The sequence below is a fragment of the Esox lucius genome, chromosome 11 (genome assembly GCF_011004845.1).
Source record: "Esox lucius isolate fEsoLuc1 chromosome 11, fEsoLuc1.pri, whole genome shotgun sequence".
NCBI classification, from domain to species: Eukaryota; Metazoa; Chordata; class Actinopteri; order Esociformes; family Esocidae; genus Esox; species Esox lucius.
Genome location: NC_047579.1, coordinates 13,132,147 through 13,158,474, shown reverse-complemented (window position 1 = coordinate 13,158,474; position 26,328 = coordinate 13,132,147). Strand labels below are relative to the sequence as shown.

General features: G+C 41.6%; 1 protein-coding gene across 1 annotated transcript in view; it reads right to left on the bottom strand.

Annotated features, from left to right (window-relative positions):
- Positions 1-575: 575 nt before the first annotated feature.
- The window catches only part of LOC105010246 (NACHT, LRR and PYD domains-containing protein 12-like), a gene marked incomplete at its 3' end in the record, with an annotated part of 55,105 nt that continues 29,352 nt past the window's right edge, over positions 576-26,328 (bottom strand). The window contains exons 11-14 of the mRNA XM_034295440.1: positions 20,005-20,178; positions 11,107-11,280; positions 1,275-1,321; positions 576-1,096 (exon numbers count right to left, since the gene is read on the bottom strand). Coding sequence (XP_034151331.1) covers positions 576-1,096; positions 1,275-1,321; positions 11,107-11,280; positions 20,005-20,178 — 916 coding nt within the window. The remainder of the gene's footprint in view (positions 1,097-1,274; positions 1,322-11,106; positions 11,281-20,004; positions 20,179-26,328) is intronic.

Sequence of the window (26,328 nt, the reverse complement as noted above, 5' to 3'; positions counted from 1 at the left end):
TGGGTAACAGGTGGAGGTAGGGGTGGTGGGTAACAGGTGGAGGTAGGGGTGGTGGGTGGGTAACAGGTGGAGGTAGGGGTGGTGGGTAACAGGTGGAGGTAGGGGTGGTGGTGGGTAACAGGTGGAGGTAGGGGTGGTGGTGGGTAACAGGTGGAGGTAGGGGTGGTGGTGGGTTACAGGTGGAGGTAGGGGTGGTGGGTAACAGGTGGAGGTAGGGGTGGTGGGTGACAGGTGGAGGTAGGGGTGGTGGGTGACAGGTGGAGGTAGGGGTGGTGGGTGACAGGTGGAGGTAGGGGTGGTGGGTTGGTAACAGGTGGAGGTAGGGGTGGTGGTGGGTGACAGGTGGAGGTAGGGGTGGTGGGTTCACATGTTACCCATCAGACTAAGGGAGTAACATGATGATTAAATAGTCAGTATGAAATCTAATATTGTGATTGGAGGAATCCGATATGTCACTGACCAATAAACACTCAGATTTCCTGTCTGAACTGGATATGCTACGGTGTCCTACTGAACATGACCATGATTAGAGTGAAACATCATGTTGTGTTTGACACAGGGACCATCTGACACAGAGACACTGAGGAGTCAGAATAATAAACCCTAAACCCTGGATAGAGGGGCTCAGTGAATGTGGTGTTGAATGTGTACAGGTGGGTCAGTGTGTCAGAGGAGACCCAGTAGAAGGACAGAGTGCCGGCTGGCCAGTCCAGATACACTCCTACTCTGTGGGAGTCTGAGGAGGTGACAGGTATGTCAGTTGTCTTCTTACTGTGCCAGACAGAGTAACGGTCATCATAACAGGCCAGACTCCAGGACTTGTCATTGTGTCCAAGACAACAGTCATCACCATATCCTCTCCTGTTGATTCCTTTATATGTCACTCCTATCCCAGCCCCTCTCCCACTCCACTCTACCTCCCAGTAACAGCGTCCAGACAGACCCTCTCTACACAACACCTGTGACCAGTAGTCAAATCTCTCTGGGTGATCAGGATACGGCTGCTTCTCTCTCCTCCATGTCACCGTTCTGTTCTCCTCAGACAGAGAGAGGAGTCTGTTTATTGTGTTTGGGTCCAGTGTGAGATCACAGACATCTGATGGATGAGACCAAGACACAATATTACACATCATCATCATTCCTATTATATACACACATGCAGAATGAAACAAATATGCACAAACTTACACACACACACACACACACACACACACACACACACACACACACACACACACCAGATGTATTTGTTTTCTGTATAATAAATCACTTACATTTCTTCAGTCCTGATTTCAACCTCCACTCTCCACCATGATCCATACTGTGGAAGAAGCAGAGGAGCAGACTGTCATTCAGTGACACACAACCTGTCTTACACACAAACACACACACACACACACACACACACCTTACATACCTGCAACACAAACAACCCCACTCCCATCACACACACACACACACACCACCTCTCCCTCTCCCCCTTCATAAACACACCACACTTAGACGATAAATCAAATTATGATCTAAAATGTGATCAAGACTTGGACACAACCCTCCAATCACCCACAAATACAATACACAACCCTCCAATCACACACAAACACGATACACAACCCTCCAATCACACACAAACACGATACACAACCCTCCAATCACACACAACCCTCCAATCACACACAAACACGATACACAACCCTCCGATCACACACAAACACAATACACAACCCTCCAATCACACACAAACACGATACACAACCCTCCAATCACACACAAACACAATGCACAACCCTCCAATCACACACAAACACGATACACAAACCTCCAATCACACACAAACACGATACACAACCCTCCAATCACACACAAACACGATACACAACCCTCCAATCACACACAAACACGATACACAACCCTCCAATCAAACACAATACACAACCCTCCAATCAAACACAAACACAACCCTCCAATCACACACAAACACAATGCACAACCCTCCAATCACACACAAACACAATACACAACCCTCCAATCACACACAAACACGATACACAACCCTCCAATCAAACACAATACACAACACTCCAATCACACACAAACATGATACACAACCCTCCAATCACACACAAACACGATACACAACCCTCCAATCACACACAAACACGATACACAACCCTCCGATCACACACAAACACGATACACAACCCTCCAATCAAACACGATACACAACCCTCCAATCACACACAAACACAATGCACAACCCTCCAATCACACACAAACACAATACACAACCCTCCAATCACACACAAACACAATACACAACCCTCCAATCACACACAAACACGATACACAACCCTCCAATCAAACACAATACACAACACTCCAATCACACACAAACACGATACACAAACCTCCAATCACACACAAACACGATACACAACCCTCCAATCAAACATAAACACGATACACAACCCTCCAATCACACACAAACACAATGCACAACCCTCCAATCACACACAAACACAGTACACAGCCCTCCAAACACACACAAACACGATACACAACCCTCCAATCAAACACAATACACAACACTCCAATCACACACAAACACGATACACAACCCTCCAATCAAACAATACACAACCCTCCAATCACACACAAACACGATACACAACCCTCCAATCACACACAAACACAATGCACAACCCTCCAATCACACACAAACACAATACACAACCCTCCAATCACACACAAACACAATACACAACCCTCCAATCAAACACAATACACAACCCTCCAATCAAACACAAACACGATACACAACCCTCCAATCACACACAAACACAATGCACAACCCCTCCAATCACACACAAACACAATACACAACCCTCCAATCACACACAAACACGATACACAACCCTCCAATCACACACAAACACAATACACAACCCTCCAATCACACACAAACACGATACACAACCCTCCGATCACACACAAACACGATACACAACCCTCCGATCACACACAAACACGATACACAACCCTCCAATCACACACAAACACAATGCACAACCCTCCAATCACACACAAACACAATACACAACCCTCCAATCACACACAAACACAATACACAACCCTCCAATCACACACAAACACGATACACAACCCTCCAATCAAACACAATACACAACACTCCAATCACACACAAACACGATACACAAACCTCCAATCACACACAAACACGATACACAACCCTCCAATCAAACATAAACACGATACACAACCCTCCAATCACACACAAACACAATGCACAACCCTCCAATCACACACAAACACAGTACACAGCCCTCCAAACACACACAAACACGATACACAACCCTCCAATCAAACACAATACACAACACTCCAATCACACACAAACACGATACACAACCCTCCAATCAAACAATACACAACCCTCCAATCACACACAAACACGATACACAACCCTCCAATCACACACAAACACAATACACAACCCTCCAATCACACACAAACACAATACACAACCCTCCAATCACACACAAACACAATACACAACCCTCCAATCACACACAAACACAATACACAACCCTCCAATCACACACAAACACGATACACAACCCTCCAATCACACACAAACACGATACACAACCCTCCAATCACACACAAACACAATGCACAACCCTCCAATCACACACAAACACAATACACAACCCTCCAATCACACACAAACACAATACACAACCCTCCAATCACACACAAACACAATACACAACCCTCCAATCACACACAAACACGATACACAACCCTCCAATCACACACAAACACGATACACAACCCTCCAATCAAACACAATAAACAACACTCCAATCACACACAAACACGATACACAACCCTCCAATCACACACAAACACGATACACAACCCTCCAATCAAACACAAACACGATACACAACCCTCCAATCACACACAAACACAATGCACAACCCTCCAATCACACACAAACACAGTACACAACCCTCCAATCACACACAAACACGATACACAACCCTCCGATCACACACAAACACGATACACAACCCTCCAATCAAACACAATACACAACCCTCCAATCACACACAAACACGATACACAACCCTCCAATCACACACAAACACAATGCACAACCCTCCAATCACTCACAAACACAATACACAACCCTCCAATCACACACAAACACAATACACAACCCTCCAATCACACACAAACACGATACACAACCCTCCAATCACACACAAACACGATACACAACCCTCCAATCACACACAAACACGATACACAACCCTCCAATCACACACAAACACGATACACAACCCTCCAATCAAACACAATACACAACCCTCCAATCACACACAAACACGATACACAACCCTCCAATCACACACAAACACGATACACAACCCTCCAATCAAACACAAACACGATACACAACCCTCCAATCACACACAAACACAATGCACAACCCTCCAATCACACACAAACACAGTACACAACCCTCCAATCACACACAAACACAATACACAACCCTCCAATCACACACAAACACGATACACAACCCTCCAATCAAACACAATGCACAACCCTCCAATGACACACAAACACGATACACAACCCTCCAATCACACACAAACACCATACATAACCCTCCAATCACACACAAACACAATACACAACCCTCCAATCACGCACAAACATGATACACAACCCTCCAATCACACACAAACACGATACACAACCCTCCAATCACACACAAACACGATACACAACCCTCCAATCACACACAAACACGATACACAACCCTCCGATCACACACAAACACGATACACAACCCTCCAATCAAACACAATACACAACCCTCCAATCACGCACAAACATGATACACAACCCTCCAATCACACACAAACACGATACACAACCTTCCAATCACACACAAACACAATACACAACCCTCCAATCACACACAAACACGATGCACAACCCTCCAATCACACACAAACACAATACACAACCCTCCAATCACACACAAACACAATACACAACCCTCCAATCACACACAAACTCGATACACAACCCTCCAATCACACACAAACACGACCCTCCAATCACACACAAACACGATACACAACCCTCCAATCAAACACAATACACAACACTCCAATCACACACAAACACGATACACAACCCTCCAATCACACACAAACACGATACACAACCCTCCAATCACACACAAACACGATACACAACCCTCCAATCACACACAAACACGATACACAACCCTCCAATCACACACAAACACGATACACAACCCTCCAATCAAACACGATACACAACCCTCCAATCACACACAAACACAATGCACAACCCTCCAATCACACACAAACACAATACACAACCCTCCAATCACACACAAACACAATACACAACCCTCCAATCACACACAAACACGATACACAACCCTCCAATCAAACACAATACACAACACTCCAATCACACACAAACACGATACACAAACCTCCAATCACACACAAACACGATACACAACCCTCCAATCACACACAAACACGATACACAACCCTCCAATCACACACAAACACAATGCACAACCCTCCAATCACACACAAACACAGTACACAGCCCTCCAAACACACACAAACACGATACACAACCCTCCAATCAAACACAATACACAACACTCCAATCACACACAAACACGATACACAACCCTCCAATCAAACAATACACAACCCTCCAATCACACACAAACACGATACACAACCCTCCAATCACACACAAACACAATGCACAACCCTCCAATCACACACAAACACAATACACAACCCTCCAATCACACACAAACACAATACACAACCCTCCAATCACACACAAACACAATACACAACCCTCCAATCACACACAAACACGATACACAACCCTCCAATCAAACACAATACACAACACTCCAATCACACACAAACACGATACACAACCCTCCAATCACACACAAACACGATACACAACCCTCCAATCAAACACAAACACGATACACAACCCTCCAATCACACACAAACACAATGCACAACCATCCAATCACACACAAACACAGTACACAACCCTCCAATCACACACAAACACGATACACAACCCTCCGATCACACACAAACACGATACACAACCCTCCAATCAAACACAATACACAACACTCCAATCACACACAAACACGATACACAACCCTCCAATCAAACAATACACAACCCTCCAATCACACACAAACACGATACACAACCCTCCAATCACACACAAACACAATGCACAACCCTCCAATCACACACAAACACAATACACAACCCTCCAATCACACACAAACACAATACACAACCCTCCAATCACACACAAACACAATACACAACCCTCCAATCACACACAAACACGATACACAACCCTCCAATCACACACAAACACGATACACAACCCTCCAATCACACACAAACACAATGCACAACCCTCCAATCACACACAAACACAATACACAACCCTCCAATCACACACAAACACAATACACAACCCTCCAATCACACACAAACACAATACACAACCCTCCAATCACACACAAACACGATACACAACCCTCCAATCACACACAAACACGATACACAACCCTCCAATCAAACACAATAAACAACACTCCAATCACACACAAACACGATACACAACCCTCCAATCACACACAAACACGATACACAACCCTCCAATCAAACACAAACACGATACACAACCCTCCAATCACACACAAACACAATGCACAACCCTCCAATCACACACAAACACAGTACACAACCCTCCAATCACACACAAACACGATACACAACCCTCCGATCACACACAAACACGATACACAACCCTCCAATCAAACACAATACACAACCCTCCAATCACACACAAACACGATACACAACCCTCCAATCACACACAAACACAATGCACAACCCTCCAATCACTCACAAACACAATACACAACCCTCCAATCACACACAAACACAATACACAACCCTCCAATCACACACAAACACGATACACAACCCTCCAATCACACACAAACACGATACACAACCCTCCAATCACACACAAACACGATACACAACCCTCCAATCACACACAAACACGATACACAACCCTCCAATCAAACACAATACACAACCCTCCAATCACACACAAACACGATACACAACCCTCCAATCACACACAAACACGATACACAACCCTCCAATCAAACACAAACACGATACACAACCCTCCAATCACACACAAACACAATGCACAACCCTCCAATCACACACAAACACAGTACACAACCCTCCAATCACACACAAACACAATACACAACCCTCCAATCACACACAAACACGATACACAACCCTCCAATCAAACACAATGCACAACCCTCCAATGACACACAAACACGATACACAACCCTCCAATCACACACAAACACCATACATAACCCTCCAATCACACACAAACACAATACACAACCCTCCAATCACGCACAAACATGATACACAAATCTCCAATCACACACAAACACGATACACAACCCTCCAATCACACACAAACACGATACACAACCCTCCAATCACACACAAACACGATACACAACCCTCCGATCACACACAAACACGATACACAACCCTCCAATCAAACACAATACACAACCCTCCAATCACGCACAAACATGATACACAACCCTCCAATCACACACAAACACGATACACAACCTTCCAATCACACACAAACACAATACACAACCCTCCAATCACACACAAACACGATGCACAACCCTCCAATCACACACAAACACAATACACAACCCTCCAATCACACACAAACACAATACACAACCCTCCAATCACACACAAACTCGATACACAACCCTCCAATCACACACAAACACGACCCTCCAATCACACACAAACACGATACACAACCCTCCAATCAAACACAATACACAACACTCCAATCACACACAAACACGATACACAACCCTCCAATCACACACAAACACGATACACAACCCTCCAATCACACACAAACACGATACACAACCCTCCAATCACACACAAACACGATACACAACCCTCCAATCACACACAAACACGATACACAACCCTCCAATCAAACACGATACACAACCCTCCAATCACACACAAACACAATGCACAACCCTCCAATCACACACAAACACAATACACAACCCTCCAATCACACACAAACACAATACACAACCCTCCAATCACACACAAACACGATACACAACCCTCCAATCAAACACAATACACAACACTCCAATCACACACAAACACGATACACAAACCTCCAATCACACACAAACACGATACACAACCCTCCAATCACACACAAACACGATACACAACCCTCCAATCACACACAAACACAATGCACAACCCTCCAATCACACACAAACACAGTACACAGCCCTCCAAACACACACAAACACGATACACAACCCTCCAATCAAACACAATACACAACACTCCAATCACACACAAACACGATACACAACCCTCCAATCAAACAATACACAACCCTCCAATCACACACAAACACGATACACAACCCTCCAATCACACACAAACACAATGCACAACCCTCCAATCACACACAAACACAATACACAACCCTCCAATCACACACAAACACAATACACAACCCTCCAATCACACACAAACACAATACACAACCCTCCAATCACACACAAACACGATACACAACCCTCCAATCAAACACAATACACAACACTCCAATCACACACAAACACGATACACAACCCTCCAATCACACACAAACACGATACACAACCCTCCAATCAAACACAAACACGATACACAACCCTCCAATCACACACAAACACAATGCACAACCATCCAATCACACACAAACACAGTACACAACCCTCCAATCACACACAAACACGATACACAACCCTCCGATCACACACAAACACGATACACAACCCTCCAATCAAACACAATACACTACCCTCCAATCACACACAAACACGATACACAACCCTCCAATCACACACAAACACAATGCACAACCCTCCAATCACTCACAAACACAATACACAACCCTCCAATCACACACAAACACAATACACAACCCTCCAATCACACACAAACACGATACACAACCCTCCAATCACACACAAACACGATACACAACCCTCCAATCACACACAAACACGATACACAACCCTCCAATCAAACACAATACACAACCCTCCAATCACACACAAACACGATACACAACCCTCCAATCACACACAAACACGATACACAACCCTCCAATCAAACACAAACACGATACACAACCCTCCAATCACACACAAACACAATGCACAACCCTCCAATCACACACAAACACAGTACACAACCCTCCAATCACACACAAACACAATACACAACCCTCCAATCACACACAAACACGATACACAACCCTCCAATCAAACACAATACACAACCCTCCAATCACGCACAAACATGATACACAACCCTCCAATCACACACAAACACGATACACAACCTTCCAATCACACACAAACACGATACACAACCCTCCAATCACACACAAACACCATACATAACCCTCCAATCACACACAAACACAATACACAACCCTCCAATCACGCACAAACATGATACACAACCCTCCAATCACACACAAACACGATACACAACCCTCCAATCACACACAAACACGATACACAACCCTCCAATCACACACAAACACGATACACAACCCTCCAATCACACACAAACACGATACACAACCCTCCGATCACACACAAACACGATACACAACCCTCCAATCAAACACAATACACAACCCTCCAATCACACACAAACACAATACACAACCCTCCAATCACACACAAACACAATACACAACCCTCCAATCACACACAAACTCGATACACAACCCTCCAATCACACACAAACACGATACACAACCCTCCAATCACACACAAACACGATACACAACCCTCCAATCAAACACAATACACAACACTCCAATCACACACAAACACGATACACAACCCTCCAATCACACACAAACACGATACACAACCCTCCAATCACACACAAACACGATACACAACCCTCCAATCACACACAAACACGATACACAACCCTCCAATCAAACACAAACACGATACACAACCCTCCAATCAAACACGATACACAACCCTCCAATCACACACAAACACAATGCACAACCCTCCAATCACACACAAACACAATACACAACCCTCCAATCACACACAAACACGATACACAACCCTCCAATCACACACAAACACGATACACAACCCTCCAATCACACACAAACACGATACACAACCCTCCAATCACACACAAACACGATACACAACCCTCCAATCACACACAAACACGATACACAACCCTCCGATCACACACAAACACGATACACAACCCTCCAATCAAACACAATACACAACCCTCCAATCACACACAAACACGATACACAACCCTCCAATCACACACAAACACAATGCACAACCCTCCAATCACACACAAACACAGTACACAACCCTCCAATCACACACAAACACGATACACAACCCTCCAATCACACACAAACACGATACACAACTCCCCAATTGTCAGGAAGTTGAGACAGTGGATCATGTGTTGAGGCAGTGTGGGTGATATGAAGGGGAGAGGCTGAGATTAAGACTGGGTTTGAGAGAAGAAGGGATGAGTTGAGTTTAAATCATATTTTGGGTGGGATGTGTTCAGTCACAGTGTTAAAATATTTATTTATATTTCAGGGGAAAACTGAATTTCATGGATGAAGTAAATAATGTTTTCCTCAAATGTACAATTATTGTTCCTGCTACACAAAATGATTACAGGTTGGCAGGTCTGTATTTGCCACATATTACTTATGCAAAACAACATGACAACGTAATACCACATTACTGGTAGAAAAAACCTCTACAGGACTTACTTGAGTTTCTCCAGTCTCCAGTGTGGATCCTCCAGTCCAGCAGAGAGCAGTCTGACTCCCAAGTCTCCTGGCTGATTGTAGTTCAGATCCAGCTCTTTCAGATGTGAGGGGTTTGACATCAGAGCTGAGACCAGAGAAGCACAGCCTTCCTTTGTGACCAGACAGCCTGACAGCCTGCACAGAGATTATCATGTTATCATGATTTCATAAATGACTCACATTAACAAAAGTCTATGAACTTAGTACTGATGGGCAACCAAGGCTTTTTAAGACCTTAGAACATTGTTAAAAAATATGAAATAGTTCCTAAAGATGAATATAGTTATTAAACAGTTTACAATAGTGACATGTCCTGATCAGCAATAAATAATTTGAGATCAAGAGTTCAGTTTGAAGGGGGGGAGGTGAATGTGCAGTGAGTGTCAAAGCCTTGAGAAGACTATGATTTTCAAACATTTTGATGAAAGCCTCTAACACTTCAGAAAGCCTTGGTTTCCCGTAACACTAGATTCAATAGAAAATAATACAAAGACAACATATCAAATGTTGAAACTGAGACAGGTTATGTTGATGCCAGCAACACATTTCAAAAAGCTGGGACAGGGGCAACAAAAGACTGGAAAAGTTGTGTTATGAAAAACAAACTTGGTGAAAGAGCAAACAACTAATTAGGTTTATTGTCTAATTACATGATTGGGTGTAAAAAGAGCATCCCACAGAGAATGAGTCTTTCAGAAGATGGGGAGGGGTTCACCACTCTGTGAAAGACTGTGCAGGCCAATAGTGAAACAAATTAAGAATAATGCTTCTCAACGTTAAATTGCAGTTGGGTGATTTCATCATCTACAGTCATTAAAAGATTGAGAATCCAGAGAAATCTCTGCATATAAAAGGGAAAAGGCCGAACACCAATATTGGATAGCCGTAATCTACAGGCCCTCAGACGGCACTGCATTAAAAACAGGCACGCTTCTTGTAGTGGAAATCACTGCATGGGCTCAGGAATCAAGGCCAGATCATGGAATGGGGCCTGGGCCCTCAGACAATTAGGGGCCTCAGCTTAAAAGGCACCCTGATGGCAAATAATGGTAAGAGGCCCCTGGGACAATATACTGTGAATGCACAATGTAGATAGATAGACCCATAGTGCTTTAATATGTGGACCCCTCAGCACCTCAAGTGCCCCGTGACTACCAGGGCTCCACCTCAACCCATACCAGGGCCCCTTGGCTCCACCTCAACCGATACTAGGGCCCCTTGGCTCCACCTCAACCGATACTAGGGCCCCTTGGCTCCACCTCAACCAATACTAGGGCCCCTTGGCTCCACCTCAACCCATACCAGGGCCCCTTGGCTCCACCTCAACCGATACTAGGGCCCCTTGGCTCCACCTCAACCGATAGTAGGGCCCCTTGGCTCCACCTCAACCGATACTAGGGCCCCTTGGCTCCACCTCAACCAATACTAGGGCCCCTTGGCTCCACCCCAACCCATTCCAGGGCCACTAACTACCAACATGTGTTAGATATTTGATCTACTTGATATTATGTATTGTATATGTATATTAGATACTGTATTTCAAAGTGTGAGCCAATAATATATACTGATTATTATAATTGCTGTTTAGAGCCATTGTAGTAGTTATTTGCTATGACTTTTCTTGGCCTCACGTGTACTGTAAGTCATTTTGGATAAAACAAAGCCTTTGCTAAATGGCTTAATATAAATGGACTTAATATTTTACTAGATATTTAATTGATATAAAAGCATATTATAAAATGTTCACAACATTTTGGTTATACAAATTTTTCAGATTAGTATGATTTTAAATCATTAGTACATTTCCTAGCACCAGAAAAATGGAGCAGAAATTATGCAGGAAGAACATTTTAGGCCATTGTAATATTAAAAAAAAATAAAAAAAAAATATATATATATATATATATATATAATATATATATAATGAAAGCAGCATTTCAATGAGCAATTTGAAGTGTTTTTCTTTTCTGGATTATAGATCAAAAACGCAGCAAAAGTTGTGCAATGAAAAAAAAGCAAAAAAGGAAGTAAGAGAAGTGATAATACATAAGGAAGTAAGAGAGGTGATAATACATATGGAAGTAAGAGAGGTGATAATACATAAGGAAGTAAGAGAGGTGATAATACATATGGAAGTAAGAGAGGTGATAATACATAAGGAAGTAAGAGAGGTGATAATACATAAGGAAGTAAGAGAGGTGATAATACATAAGGAAGTAAGAGAGGTGATAATACATAAGGAAGTAAGAGAGGTGATAATACATAAGGAAGTAAGAGAGGTGATAATACATAAGGAAGTAAGAGAGGTGATAATACATAAGGAAGTAAGAGAGGTGATAATACATAAAGAAGTAAGAGAGGTGGTAATAAATAAGGAGGTAAGAGAGGTGAAAACACATGAAAAAGTCTCTATCATTTCACACCTCCTATGTATTCTGGCATAAAGACAGTGTTGCCTCTGTAATTTTGGAGAGAGAGAAATGAGAAATGGAAGGAAAACATCATAGACTCATGCTGAATAAAGATGGCTCTCCCCTGACTTCTGGTTGCATTTATTTTGTTCATGGATCAAACTTGGACAGAATCTAACTGCATGGTGCCGTGACCCGGATAGATGGATTTGCACTCTGAATGGTGAATGTTGAATTGGCTTTGGTTAATTAGGAACATTTTCATTTGTCAGTTTTTGTGTTTCTCTTACAACTAAGATGACATTTGTGTTTTATAGAAGAAGTTAGATACTAAAAGGTTGACTGACTAAAATGGTCCCTTGGTTCAGAGAGCAGCACAGGGGGGAGGAGTGCTTGAGCCAACACCCCCACAAACCCCCACACACCCCCACACCCTGGGATAGCGAGAGTAACATAGGCTTACTTGGGTGGTCATGTCTGTTTTTGGTTTAGTCATAATTTTCACCAATGTTTGGAATGTCCACCAGAATGTTAAGTTATTGTATAGATATGACAAGCATATTTTTACTAACTGCAAACAAAACTAGAGATGGGTAGGACAGTACATTTTAACCTTCACTTAACAAAGGATATCGGCTAAGTTGAAAGAATAACATATGTTGCTACAGACAGTCTGAGGACCATGTACGGATTTTTTAAATGTGGAAACCTAAATTTTATATACATTTTAAATTATCCATTTGGCCTTTATTTATGGCTAGCCATGAGTGGGTGAAGCCAAGGGCTCCAGGAAGGGGGGCAGACCCCTAGGATGACCCCAAACAACCTCTCCCATTAAATCAAGGTAGCCTATTTCTAAGGGATAAAGTTGAATGTTCAGACTGGTCTCAACTGTGGTAATTTCCTCAACGTAAGCAAATTCAGTTTTGGGATGATTAAACATTGAGTAGAGGTTAGAGACATTTTCTACTCAATAGCTTTAACATTGAAATGTATGACTTTTGACCAAAAGTCATCCTCCATTGTTGATGAGTAATTCTGATGTCAATAGAACCACAGAAGTGGTCAAAATATAAGTTGTGATTTAGTGTTTGGCTGAATGCAACTATTTGGAATAAAAATGAATCAAAGTTGGAGAATTTTACTTAAATGTAGAAGGTTAATCAAGACATTGTTTGTCACAAGGTAGTTTGGTGGTTGCCTTTGAAAATGCTAAATTTGGGTGCTGTAGATATGATAATACAATTGCCCTGGTGGTTGCAGTAGGTATACCACTGGAACATGTGCTGGAGTTTTTTCTCCTACAACTTAGGTGCGCAGCTTATCCCCTAGTGGGCAAACCAATTTAGTTAGGCATGTGCCAAGAAACTTCAGGGTATTCTCAATTCATGATAGTCATTTAAAGAACGTGAGAGCTGTTTAGCTCTGTAAGACAAATGTGTCACTGGGTTATATGGTTTATAATTCCTTTGCACAAGACTGATGCACATTGATGTCTTTGATTATGTTAGTGAATGTTTGTGTTTTTAACATTTTCACTTTGTTGTTTTTGATGAATATACAGTATGGAACTCCATATCGAATGGATTCTAGATCCATCCCTGTTACCAGTTCTCTATTTTTACATGTCCATCCCAAAATGATGGCCAGTGTGGGCTCAGGATGGCGCCTCCTGTGGCCATATTCGCCATGATTCTGCTTTCACTCATGGTGTCGCTTTCCATTGACTTAATGAAGTGAGAGCAGGGGGGACATAGGCGCCGATACCGTGGGTGCTCCGGGGCTCGAGCACCCACGGAAAATAGCGAGCCCCCACGAAAATATATATATATATATAAATGGCGTGCGCCTATGAGCACCCACGGAGAAAAACATAAATCGGCGCCTATGAGGGGGGATGTATGATATGATAACTGATTATGATTGGAAATAGTTGAGCTTAGGGCTCAAAGCAAATCAAATTGGTATTTAAAAGGAGTTACATGAACATTTCGTGTTTTTTTCTTATAATGGTGTATTGGAATCTGCTATGTTTAACATATTCTATTCTTAGGATTTGTTTTAATTGTTTATTTGGAAACTGTTTGACATAAGGTCTAACAATTTAAAGGTGGAATAGCATAGATGTAACCATTTTTGATTTGGCTAAGCAAAGTCAAGTCTGATCAGACAACAGAATCTCATTCCACTGCCAGGTGCTATTCGAGCATAAATATAGCACATTGAATGAAACATCAACCAAGCCAGTTCTGGATGGAAAAGGAAATTTGACATAGACTTTTATAGAAACTTGTCTGAATAGGGTGTATGCTTCACTCTGATGATGGAACTTCTGAGATCCACAGGTTGTCAGGACTGATCTATTGTCTTAATTGTTGGGAGTTGACAGAACCATACCCAGTGGATGAAAGTCCGATGGACTGTTGAACCACACTAATCATTGTTTTTTAGTTATACTTTCAACAGATCAGGACATCACAACCCCTTTTCTGATGATACATCATGTCACTGACTGGACAACAGACAGCTGAGTATGTGAGAACCAGCAAGAAGGATGTTCAAGAAGGATTTCTACAACCACATGGGTCGCATCTGTTCCAAATCCTACTGACCACTCACATGGCAGAACGATGCCAGGGTCAGATCACTTGGCTTCACATTCCATTTCCAGATGAATCATCGACAGCGAGATGAGAGGAGAGTCCTGAGGGACTCCACATACTACAGGTCAGAGAACCACGGGCCAGTTGACTGGAAAGGTCACATGGTCCCATCACAGTGGAAGACACTGTTGTGGTGTTAATCTGGAATTAGTGAAGTGTTGGAAACTCACTGTTCCATTATACACCTACACAGACTTGTTAGGACAGCCAGGCAATTTGCTGGGTCCACATCACACTGACTGCAATAACTGATATTGGAACTTTACATCCCTGATGCAAGACAGAGAAGACTGAAGACTAGAACTACAGGACATTTGATGGGTATTTTGATCTTTTATGTATGTTCATTCCTCACAAGGCAGGTAGAGGACTACATATGATCAATACCCAAACATTGGTCATAGATTCTTGTTTTTTTGTGAAGTTGCTTTATAGTCATAATTACAACAACCATCCTGATATGTTTAATAGTGCCATATTCCGTTTCAAAGGTAGAAACTGTCACTAGTACATTCATTGGAGTTGAGTGTTGTGTTACGTTCAGGATATGTTGGGTTGTTGGTATGATGTTGACGCATGACTCATGATATGGTCAAGGGGGGACTTTGATTGTTTAAAGGGTTTATTGGGAATGAATTATGCATTTCATTAATATGTCATGTTAGGTCAGTTTCTGTTGGACCCTGGTTAGACTGATAGTAGCCTGGGACTTGATGTGTTTGGTAAAGATCGATCACGATGGTCACTACGATTGCAGTGCCATACAGTGGTATGTGTCAGGGCAAGCTGTGTCCATTGCTTCTTATTTTCATTTCATTTAAGGAATAATAAAGCCTCATAGGCCAGATAATCCTTTTTATTATTTTTCTTTATTGTTTTTTTATTGTGTTTGGACATTTTCAGTTCATTAGGAATTGGATTGTTTTATTTTTGCTAGTTTAATCAACATGTAATGATTAGTTATCACATGTTTGAAGGGGGGACTGATGGGAAATTGGCATGAGAAACTTAACACAACACAGATGTGCTGACTAACTCTGAACAAAGGACCATAGATAGGACGTGTTGCCTGTTACTGATGGGCCCCACACATCCTGTCCATACATTCTGTCCATTCCTCCTGCTAGGAGTTGCCCATGTGACTGACATAGGCTATATGGATAGGTCCATTGACCATAGGTTGGAACATACCATACAAGGGTCTGTTGTAGGAAAAACCTTTCTTATTGGAGGGTATTGGAATGTGTAATGGTTGGTTATGACCACTGGTCACCTCCTATGTATTCTGGCATAAAGACAGTGTTGCCTCTGTAATTTTGGAGAGAGAGAAATGAGAAATGGAAGGAAAACATCATAGACTCATGCTGAATAAAGATGGCTCTCCCCTGACTTCTGGTTGCATTTATTTTGTTCATGGATCAAACTTGGACAGAATCTAACACTTGTCAACGCCCATATGAGGCTCTCCTGTTCATATTGAGTAAGTAGCCCTAAAAGTTGATTTCTTGGGTCTGGGCTGCTGGAATCGCTGTCGTTAAAAGCATGTAGTACAAAAAATATAATGTATGAAGTTAGATGATTATACCAATTTGCTTTGAGTGAAAATCTTCAGAAGTGATTTCATAGACTTATGTCTGCCCTAATAACTATTATACCTATATAACTGCTTTACACTATACCTTATGTAATGTAGCTTACTCTGTTGAGTTGAACGTTAAGTTTTAACATTTCTGTTGAGTAATAACCCTAAAAAGGGATTTTTAGGCCTTTGCCAGCCATAACAAATCTTTGTTACAGAAAAAAAAAAAAATAATTGTTAAAGAAAATTAAGTTAAATTATGAAAACAGTGTTGCATGGTGTTTTGTGGATTTGGAGAAGGCATTCGACTGTGTCCCTCGCGGCATCTTGTGTAGAGTGCTTCGGGAATATGGGGTCCTGGGTCCTTTGCTAAGGGCTGTCAGGTCCCTGTACAACCGAAGCAGGAGCTTGGTCCGCATTGCCGGCAGTAAGTCAGACTTGTTCCCAGTGCATGTTGGACTCCGGCAGGGCTGCCCTTTGTCACCGGTTCTGTTCGTAATTTTTATGGATAAAATTTCTAGGCGCAGCCAGGGGCCGGAGGGTGTCAGGTTTGGGGACCACACAATTTCATCTCTGCTCTTTGCAGATGATGTTGTCGTGTTGGCCCCTTCTAACCAGGACCTTCAGCATGCACTGGGACGGTTTGCAGCCGAGTGTGAAGAGGTTGGGATGAAAATCAGCACCTCCAAATCCGAGGCCATGGTCCTCAGTCCGGAAAGGGTGGCTTGCCCACTTCAGGTTGGTGGAGAGTGCCTGCCTCAAGTGGAGGAGTTTAAGTATCTAGGGGTCTTGTTCGCGAGTGAGGGAAGGATGGAACGGGAGATTGACAGACGGATCGGAGCAGCTTCTGCAGTAATGCAGTCGATGTATCGGTCTGTCGTGGTGAAGAATTACCAGTCAATCTACGTTCCCACTCTCACCTATGGTCATGAGCTTTGGGTCATGACCGAAAGGACAAGATCCCGGATACAGGCGGCCGAAATGAGCTTTCTCCGCAGGTTGGCTGGGCGATCCCTTAGAGATAGGGTGAGAAGCTCGGTCACCCGGGAGGAGCTCAGAGTAGAGCCGCTGCTCCTCCACATCGAGAGGGGTCTGTTTCGGATGCCTCCGGAACGCCTTCCTGGGAAGGTGTTCCGGTCCCGTCCCACCGGGAGGAGACCCCGGGGAAGACCTAGGACACGCTGGAGGGACTATGTCTCCCGGCTGGCCTGGGAACGCCTCGGTGTCCCCCCGGAAGAGCTAGAGGAAGTGTCTGGGGAGAGGGAAGTCTGGGCATCCCTGTTTAGACTGCTGCCCCCGCGACCCGGCCCCGGATAAGTGGAAGATGATGGATGGATGGTGTTGCATGGAAAATAAATATGCATAAATATAATATGCAAGTTAACAGAGTTAGCATGTTGGTTAAAAAAGTAATCTGGCCCACGATGCTCTCTGGCATTTTCAGTGTGGCCCCCCAGTGAAAAATACTGCCCACCCCTGATCTATATATTATATCTTGTCATGTCAGCATTAATTAAGGGCATACTTTTAAAACTGACATTGCCAATATGCAGGTGAAAGGTTGTTGTCCGTGGACACATCCACTATGACTTTGTTTTCCTCACATTTATTTGTTTTCCTTACCTTGCTCTTAGTATACTGAACAAATAAGCAACAATTTCTAAAACAATATTGTGATACAGTTCATAAAAGGAAATTAGTCAATTAATAGATTCATTAGGCCCGAACCTATGGATTTTACATTATTTGGCAATACAGAAACTGTATGCCCATATTTTAGGTGTCTGGGATCTTTTATTTCAGCTCAGGAATCACTGGACCAAGACTTTACCTGCTGTTTAGATTTTGGTTCAATGTAAAAGCAAACACCACATAGACCGTGAGTCATGTTTTTACTTTTTCGATTCTTCAAATAATCTCGTATTAATGTATTGAATAATCAATTATCAAAATAATCCATAGCAGCACCCCTTCTGGAAAGAAAATAATAATGTAATAATGTGTTGTTGTGTTTTCATGGAGGCCCTGCTGGTTGTGGGTGTTTCACCTCCATGTCTGATAGGATGTCTGGTGGGGCTTCATCTATCAGACCTTTAGAAAATCCCATTGGGCAGGAGGTTGGGGACTTTGTCCTGCTGGGAGCTCGGGGCTGGTGGAGGTTCACCCATTCAAAACAGTAGCTCTTTTTTAAACTACTATTACTCACCTCAGAGTCTCCAGTCTACATTGTGGGTCCTTCAGCAGAACAGAGAGCTTCTCCACTCCCGTATCCTTCAGGTCATTGTCACTCAGATCCAGTTCTTTCAGGTGTGAGGGGTTTGACTTCAGAGCAAAGACCAGAGAAGCACAGCCTTTCTTTGTGATTCCACAACCTGACAGTCTGGAGAGAGAATATCATCATGTCACAAACACAACAATAGTTCAGAATAACATTAGCATATCCTCTATATATTACATAATTGTCATGTGAACTTGTATAACTAACATTGACAATAAATTATACTAGAATGTTATTAACTATATAGAAAATCATCAATGTATTTAGTCAATAAATATACTGTGTGTGTGTAACAAGAGGGGAGTAGCAGGAATGATAATAAACAGACAAAGAGGGGTAGATCTGTGGACATCAGAGGGTTGAAATCAAGATTAGATTGAATGGTTGACAAACCTGGAAAGTAGGACTGCAAAGATAATTTAACTAAGTCAACATACTTATCTAGTAAAATATGTTCCGTTATGGTATTTGATTAGTCAAATCTAATTCCTATTAGCCTACAGTACATACAGTATATTTGGAAACTCTGAACACAACAATCTCACACATTAGCTGAAATATTTCTGATCCTACAGGCAGCAGTGAGCTACACAGTGACCCAATACACAGGTGAAATAATCGAACATCCCAGAATATTTCAAGTAGAGAAATAATGAAACCATATGTTGTTATATGGGCTCAGAATTGTCTTTCTCCATGGACACATCCACTATGATTTAACACTTAAAACCAGAGCATACAGACTAGGCTGGAACATCGTATCGGTCTTCTCAAATACATACGGTTATTGACCAATCAGGACTCAAATATTACTGTATGTGTAACAAAGTAATGTGTACATATGATTTAACACAGTCGTTACACAATCACTTCAATTTATGTAAAAGTGGTTCATTACAATAAAGTTATAACTCTCACACTAAAGGATAAGAAAACCCCACTACTAGATTCAGAGGCAATAATTTAAAATCCTACCAACGTTTCTATAGACAAGCTGTCTTCTGTCTTCTTCAGAGTAGCAACAGGGCATTTTTCTCACACTCACAGCTGTTTGGAAAGGCATACCTCATCTGACTTCCTCGGACTCTGGGACTGATGGTCCGAAAAAGAATATCTAGCTGATGGATTCAGACCATGTTCTCCCCAAAAACATATTGTCTAAATAACCCAGATGTAGAAGATCACTTTTGTTGATGTTTGTGTTTGGACACAGTATGTTGAAAGGTATGCATTTATTGGGAAACTAGCTGCTTGAGACCACAGAGTTGTGTAGTTTCCCTGAATACTTTCCTTAGTTACAGTCCCCTCCAAAAGTATTGGAACGGTAAGGCAAATTCCTTTGTTTTTGTTGTTCACTGAAGACATTTGGGTTTAAGATCAAAAGAGGAGTATGAGACAAGAGTTCAGAATATCAGCTTTTATTTCCTGGTATTCACATCTAGATGTGTTAAACAACTTAGGACATATCACTGTTTATATTAGACCACAGCATTTGTAGGTGAGCAAAAGTATTGGAACAAATAATCTTAAAGTAAATAACATTTAATATTTGGTCGCATAACCCCTTGCTTGCAATAACTGCCTCAAGCCTGCGACCCATCGAGATCCCCAAACTGTTGCATTCTTCATTTGTGATGCTGTTCCAGGCTTTTATCACAGCTTCTTTCAGTTCTTGTTTGTTTCGGGGTGTTTCTCCCTCCTGTCTCCTCTTAAGGAGGTGAAATGCTCTATTGGGTTAAGGTTAGGTGATTGACTTGGCCAGTCTAAAACCTTCCACTTTTTTCCCCTGATGAAGTCCTTTGTTTTGTTGGCAGTGTGATTTGGGTCATTGTCCTGCTGCATGATAAACTTCCTCCCGATTAGTTTCAATGCATTTCTCCGTAAATTGGCAGACAGTTTTTCTGAACACTTCTGAATTCATTCTGCTGCTACCATCATCAATTACATCATCAATAAATATTAATGAGCATGTTCCAGAAGCAGCCATGCACGCCCAAGCCATGACATTACGTCCACAATGCTTCACAGATGAGCTTGTATGCTTCAGATCATAAGCAGTTCCTTTCTTTCTCCACACTTAGATCTTTCCATCACTTTGGTAGAGATTCATCTTGGTCTCATCAGTCCATAAGATTGTGTTCCAGAACTTTTGCAGCTCATCTCTGTACTTCTTTGCAAATTTCAGTCTGGCCTTCCGGTTCTTACTGCTGATGAGTGGTTTGCATCTTGTGGTGTGGCTTCTATATTTCTATACTTCTTCGAACAGTATCTTCACCCCTGCACTGTGGAGGTCATTGGTTACGTCACTTACTGATGTTTTGGGGGTTTTCTTCACAGCTCTCGCAATATTTCTGTCATCAACTACTGTTGTTTTCCTTGGCCGACCTGTCCAACGTCTGTTGCTCAGAACACCAGTAGTTTCTTTCTTTTTTATGACATTCCAGATTGTTGTTCTTGCTACGCCCAATGTTTGTCCAATGGCTCTGGTCGATATTCCTTATTTTCTCAGCTTGACAATGGCTTGCTTTTCTCACATAGACAGCTATATGTTCTTCATGTTGGTTTATCCTCTATAACAAGAAATGCAGTCTTTATAGGTTAAACCAAGGATGAAAACTTTGACTAATCATCCAGAGCTATGTAATGTTTGAACAATCAACCAAAAAGGTGTTAGAAATCGGCGGTTTCGTATAGTGGTCAAATAATGTAGAACCCGTATCAAATCGAGGGAGAAGTTTGTTCACGTTTATTGGAAAATTGCAGCACAGATGTCATTCGGTGAACGTTCCATTACCTTCTCACTGTAATGTTGGTTACCAGCTAGCCTATACATTAAGGGCGTTTCTAACTAAGACCATGTCTTTAGAAGTCAACCCCCCATGCCATATGGCCATCGTAAACATTCCTACAGAGAGATAATCTAAACAGAGAGGTTTCTTTTACAGAGAGAATCTTAACAGAGAGGTTTCTGTTGTTCTCATTATCTAGGCACATGCACTTCCAATGAAACGTACATTCATATTGTAATTGTTAATGCTCAGATTCCACAGTCCCCCCTATCAAACATTTAAAGAAAAACATTACATGTTTGATAAAACATTACAAGTACAATTCAATTCCTAATGAAATGAAAAGGCACATACACTTATGTTACAAATGACTAAAATGAAACAACAAAATGAGTATCTGACCAATCAGGTCTTATTGTTCCTCAAATGAAAATGAATGTAAACAAGACAATTGACACACCACACTCCGACACATAACTCAATGTATGACAGTCATCAATCCTGTCCCCACCTCAGATTATAAATGTCAAGAAACATTGACATCAACAGGTTATTATCAGTGTTAACGGTGTTCAGCAGAAAACCAGACTCAACATGACATCATGATTAAAACATTTCCCCCAAAGTCCATTGAACAATCAAAACCCCCTTGTCCGTATCATGATCCATGCGACAAAATCATACAAAAGACTTATGCATATCCTGTCCAAACAAACCATGATAGCCATCATAATGTAGATAATTAAGCATCATCACAAATACGCCGAAGTCCAATACTGGGATTTTCATCGTACAGTTTCCCACCTGTCTTGCGAGAAACAAACCTTCATACATATGAAATCACCATATCAGTTTATTTAGGAAAATCTTAGATTGTAAGGATATAAGTTAATTTTCAATCAAGTGTCCTTCAGTTCTTGTCTTCAGTTTCTTTGTCTTGCATCAGTGATGAAAGTTCCACAATCAGTTATTGCAGTCAGTGTGATGTGGACCCAGCAAATTGCCTGGCTGTCCTAACAAGTCAGTGTAGGTGTATAATGAAACAGTGAGTTTCCAACACGTCACTTAATCAAGAATAACACCACAACAGGGTCTTTCCAGTCAACTGGCCCGTGGTACTCTGACCTGTAGTATGTGGAGTCCTTCAGGACTAATGTGGATTCTCCTCATCTCGCTGTCGATGATTCAACTAGAAATGGAGTGTGAAGCCAAGTGATCTGACCCTGGCATCGTTCTGCCATGTGAGTGGTCGGGAAAATTCGAAACAGATTCAACCAATGTGGTTGTAGAAGAACTTCTTGAACATGTTGCTGGTGCTCACACACTCAGTTGTCTGTGTCCAGTCAGTGACGTGATGTATCATCAGAAAAGGGGTTGTGATGTCCTGATCTGTTGAAAGTATAACTGCAAAACAACGATTAGTGTGGTTCAACAGTCCATCTGACTTTCATCCACTGGGTATGGTTCCGTCAACTCCCAATAATGAAGACAATAGATCAGTCCTGAAACTTGTGGATCTCAGAAGTTCCATCATAAGAGTGTACACTCTATTCAGACAAGTTTCCATAAAAGTCTATGTCAAAGTTCCTTTCCCATCCAGAACTGGCTTGGTTGTTTTATGACTCCTTGTGCTATATTAATGCCCGATAGCAGCTAGCAGTGGAATCAAATTGTCAGACTTGACTTTGCTTAGCCAAATCAGAAATGGTTAGATCTATACTATTCAACCATTAAAATGTTAGACCTTACATCAAACAAAACAATTTCCAAATAAACCAATTAAAAATAATCCTGTAAATGGAAAATGTAAAACATAACAGATGCCAATGCTCCGTTATAACTATGCAAACAGGAAAAACTAATTTTTTCACAAAACTCCTTATAAATACCAATTTGATTTGCCTTGAGCCCTAAGCTCAACTCTTTCCAATCATAATCAATTATCATATCATACATCCCCCCTGCTTTCACTTCATTAAGTCAATGGAAAATGACACCATGAGTGAATGCAGAACAATGACAAATAAGGCTACAGGAGGCGCCATCCTGAACCCACACTGGCCATCTTTTCAGGACAGACATGAAAAATAGACAATTGGTAGTAGGGATGGATCTATAATCCATTCGATAAGGAGTTGCATCCTGTATATTCATCAAAACAAAGTGAACCAGTTAAAAAACACAAACATTCACTAATACAAAGACATCAATGTGCAACACGGTCGCTTGTGCGAAGGAATTATAAACCATATTACCCATTAACAAATTTTACCACATAGCTAAACAGCTCTCAAATTTGTCTTTGCCACAGTACCATCACACAGGTCTGTGAAATTGGCTATCATGCATTTATAATATCCTGTAGTTTCTTGGCACATGCTTAACTAAATTGTTTGGCCCCCAAGGGATAAGCTGCGCAACTATATAGTAGGAGTGAAAAAACCCCCAGCCCATGTGGAGTGGTTTACCTGTTGCAACCACCAGGGCAATTGTATTAGCATAGCTACAGCATACAAATGTAGCTTTTTTACAGGCAACAGCCAAACTACCACATGGCAGACACAAAGTATCTTGACTAACCTCCTAAATTTTAGGGAATTCGCAAAGTTAGATACATTTTTATTCCAAATAGTGGCGGTCAGCCAAACCCTAAATCGCAACTTTTATGCTTTATCTTTGTTCTATCATCAACAATGGGGGATTACTTTAGGTCTCTACCCTCACTTCAGTTGGTTTCAAAATCATAACTTTCAACATTAAAGCTATTGATTGGAAAATATATTTAACTTTCACTTCATGTTTTTTTTCTTTTCTCAAAACTGAATATGCTTGTGTTGATAAAATTACCATAGATGAGACCAGACTGAACACTCAAATTTAACCCTTAGTAATAGGCTACTCTGATGTAAGGGGAAAGGTTGCTACTCTGAGCTCCACCCATTTATGGTAATGCATTAAAAAGGCCAAATGTTTGTTTATGGTCCTCAGACTATCCTATCAATTTAGCCAACATCCTTTGTTAACTGGAGATTTTGATTTAGTGTCCAAGCCATCTAATATTTTCGCAGTTTGTAAAAATGTGATCCATACAACAACTCAACATTAGGGTGGAAATTAAGAAACTCTTAAGAATGGCAATCCAGACAGAAAACAGATGTATGACGTCACTAAAATCAAGGTACAATAAGTAATCCAAAGGAAACTCAATGTAGACCTTAAACACTGTTACATCAAAACTCTATTTGTTCCTTAGTCAGTTTACCATTTTAGAATTTGAACTCCATTAACAAGTATCAGGTGTTGGTTTTAAAAACAAGCATTATCCCAGTTATTGTTGGTAAATACTAATAAGAGAAACTATATTATTTAACCAAACTCAATTCAGCATTTTAAAAATAGGTCATTTAATTTTGTGTGGAGTAAACTCGCTTTAACTGTATTACCCTTTTTTTAGGCTATGACT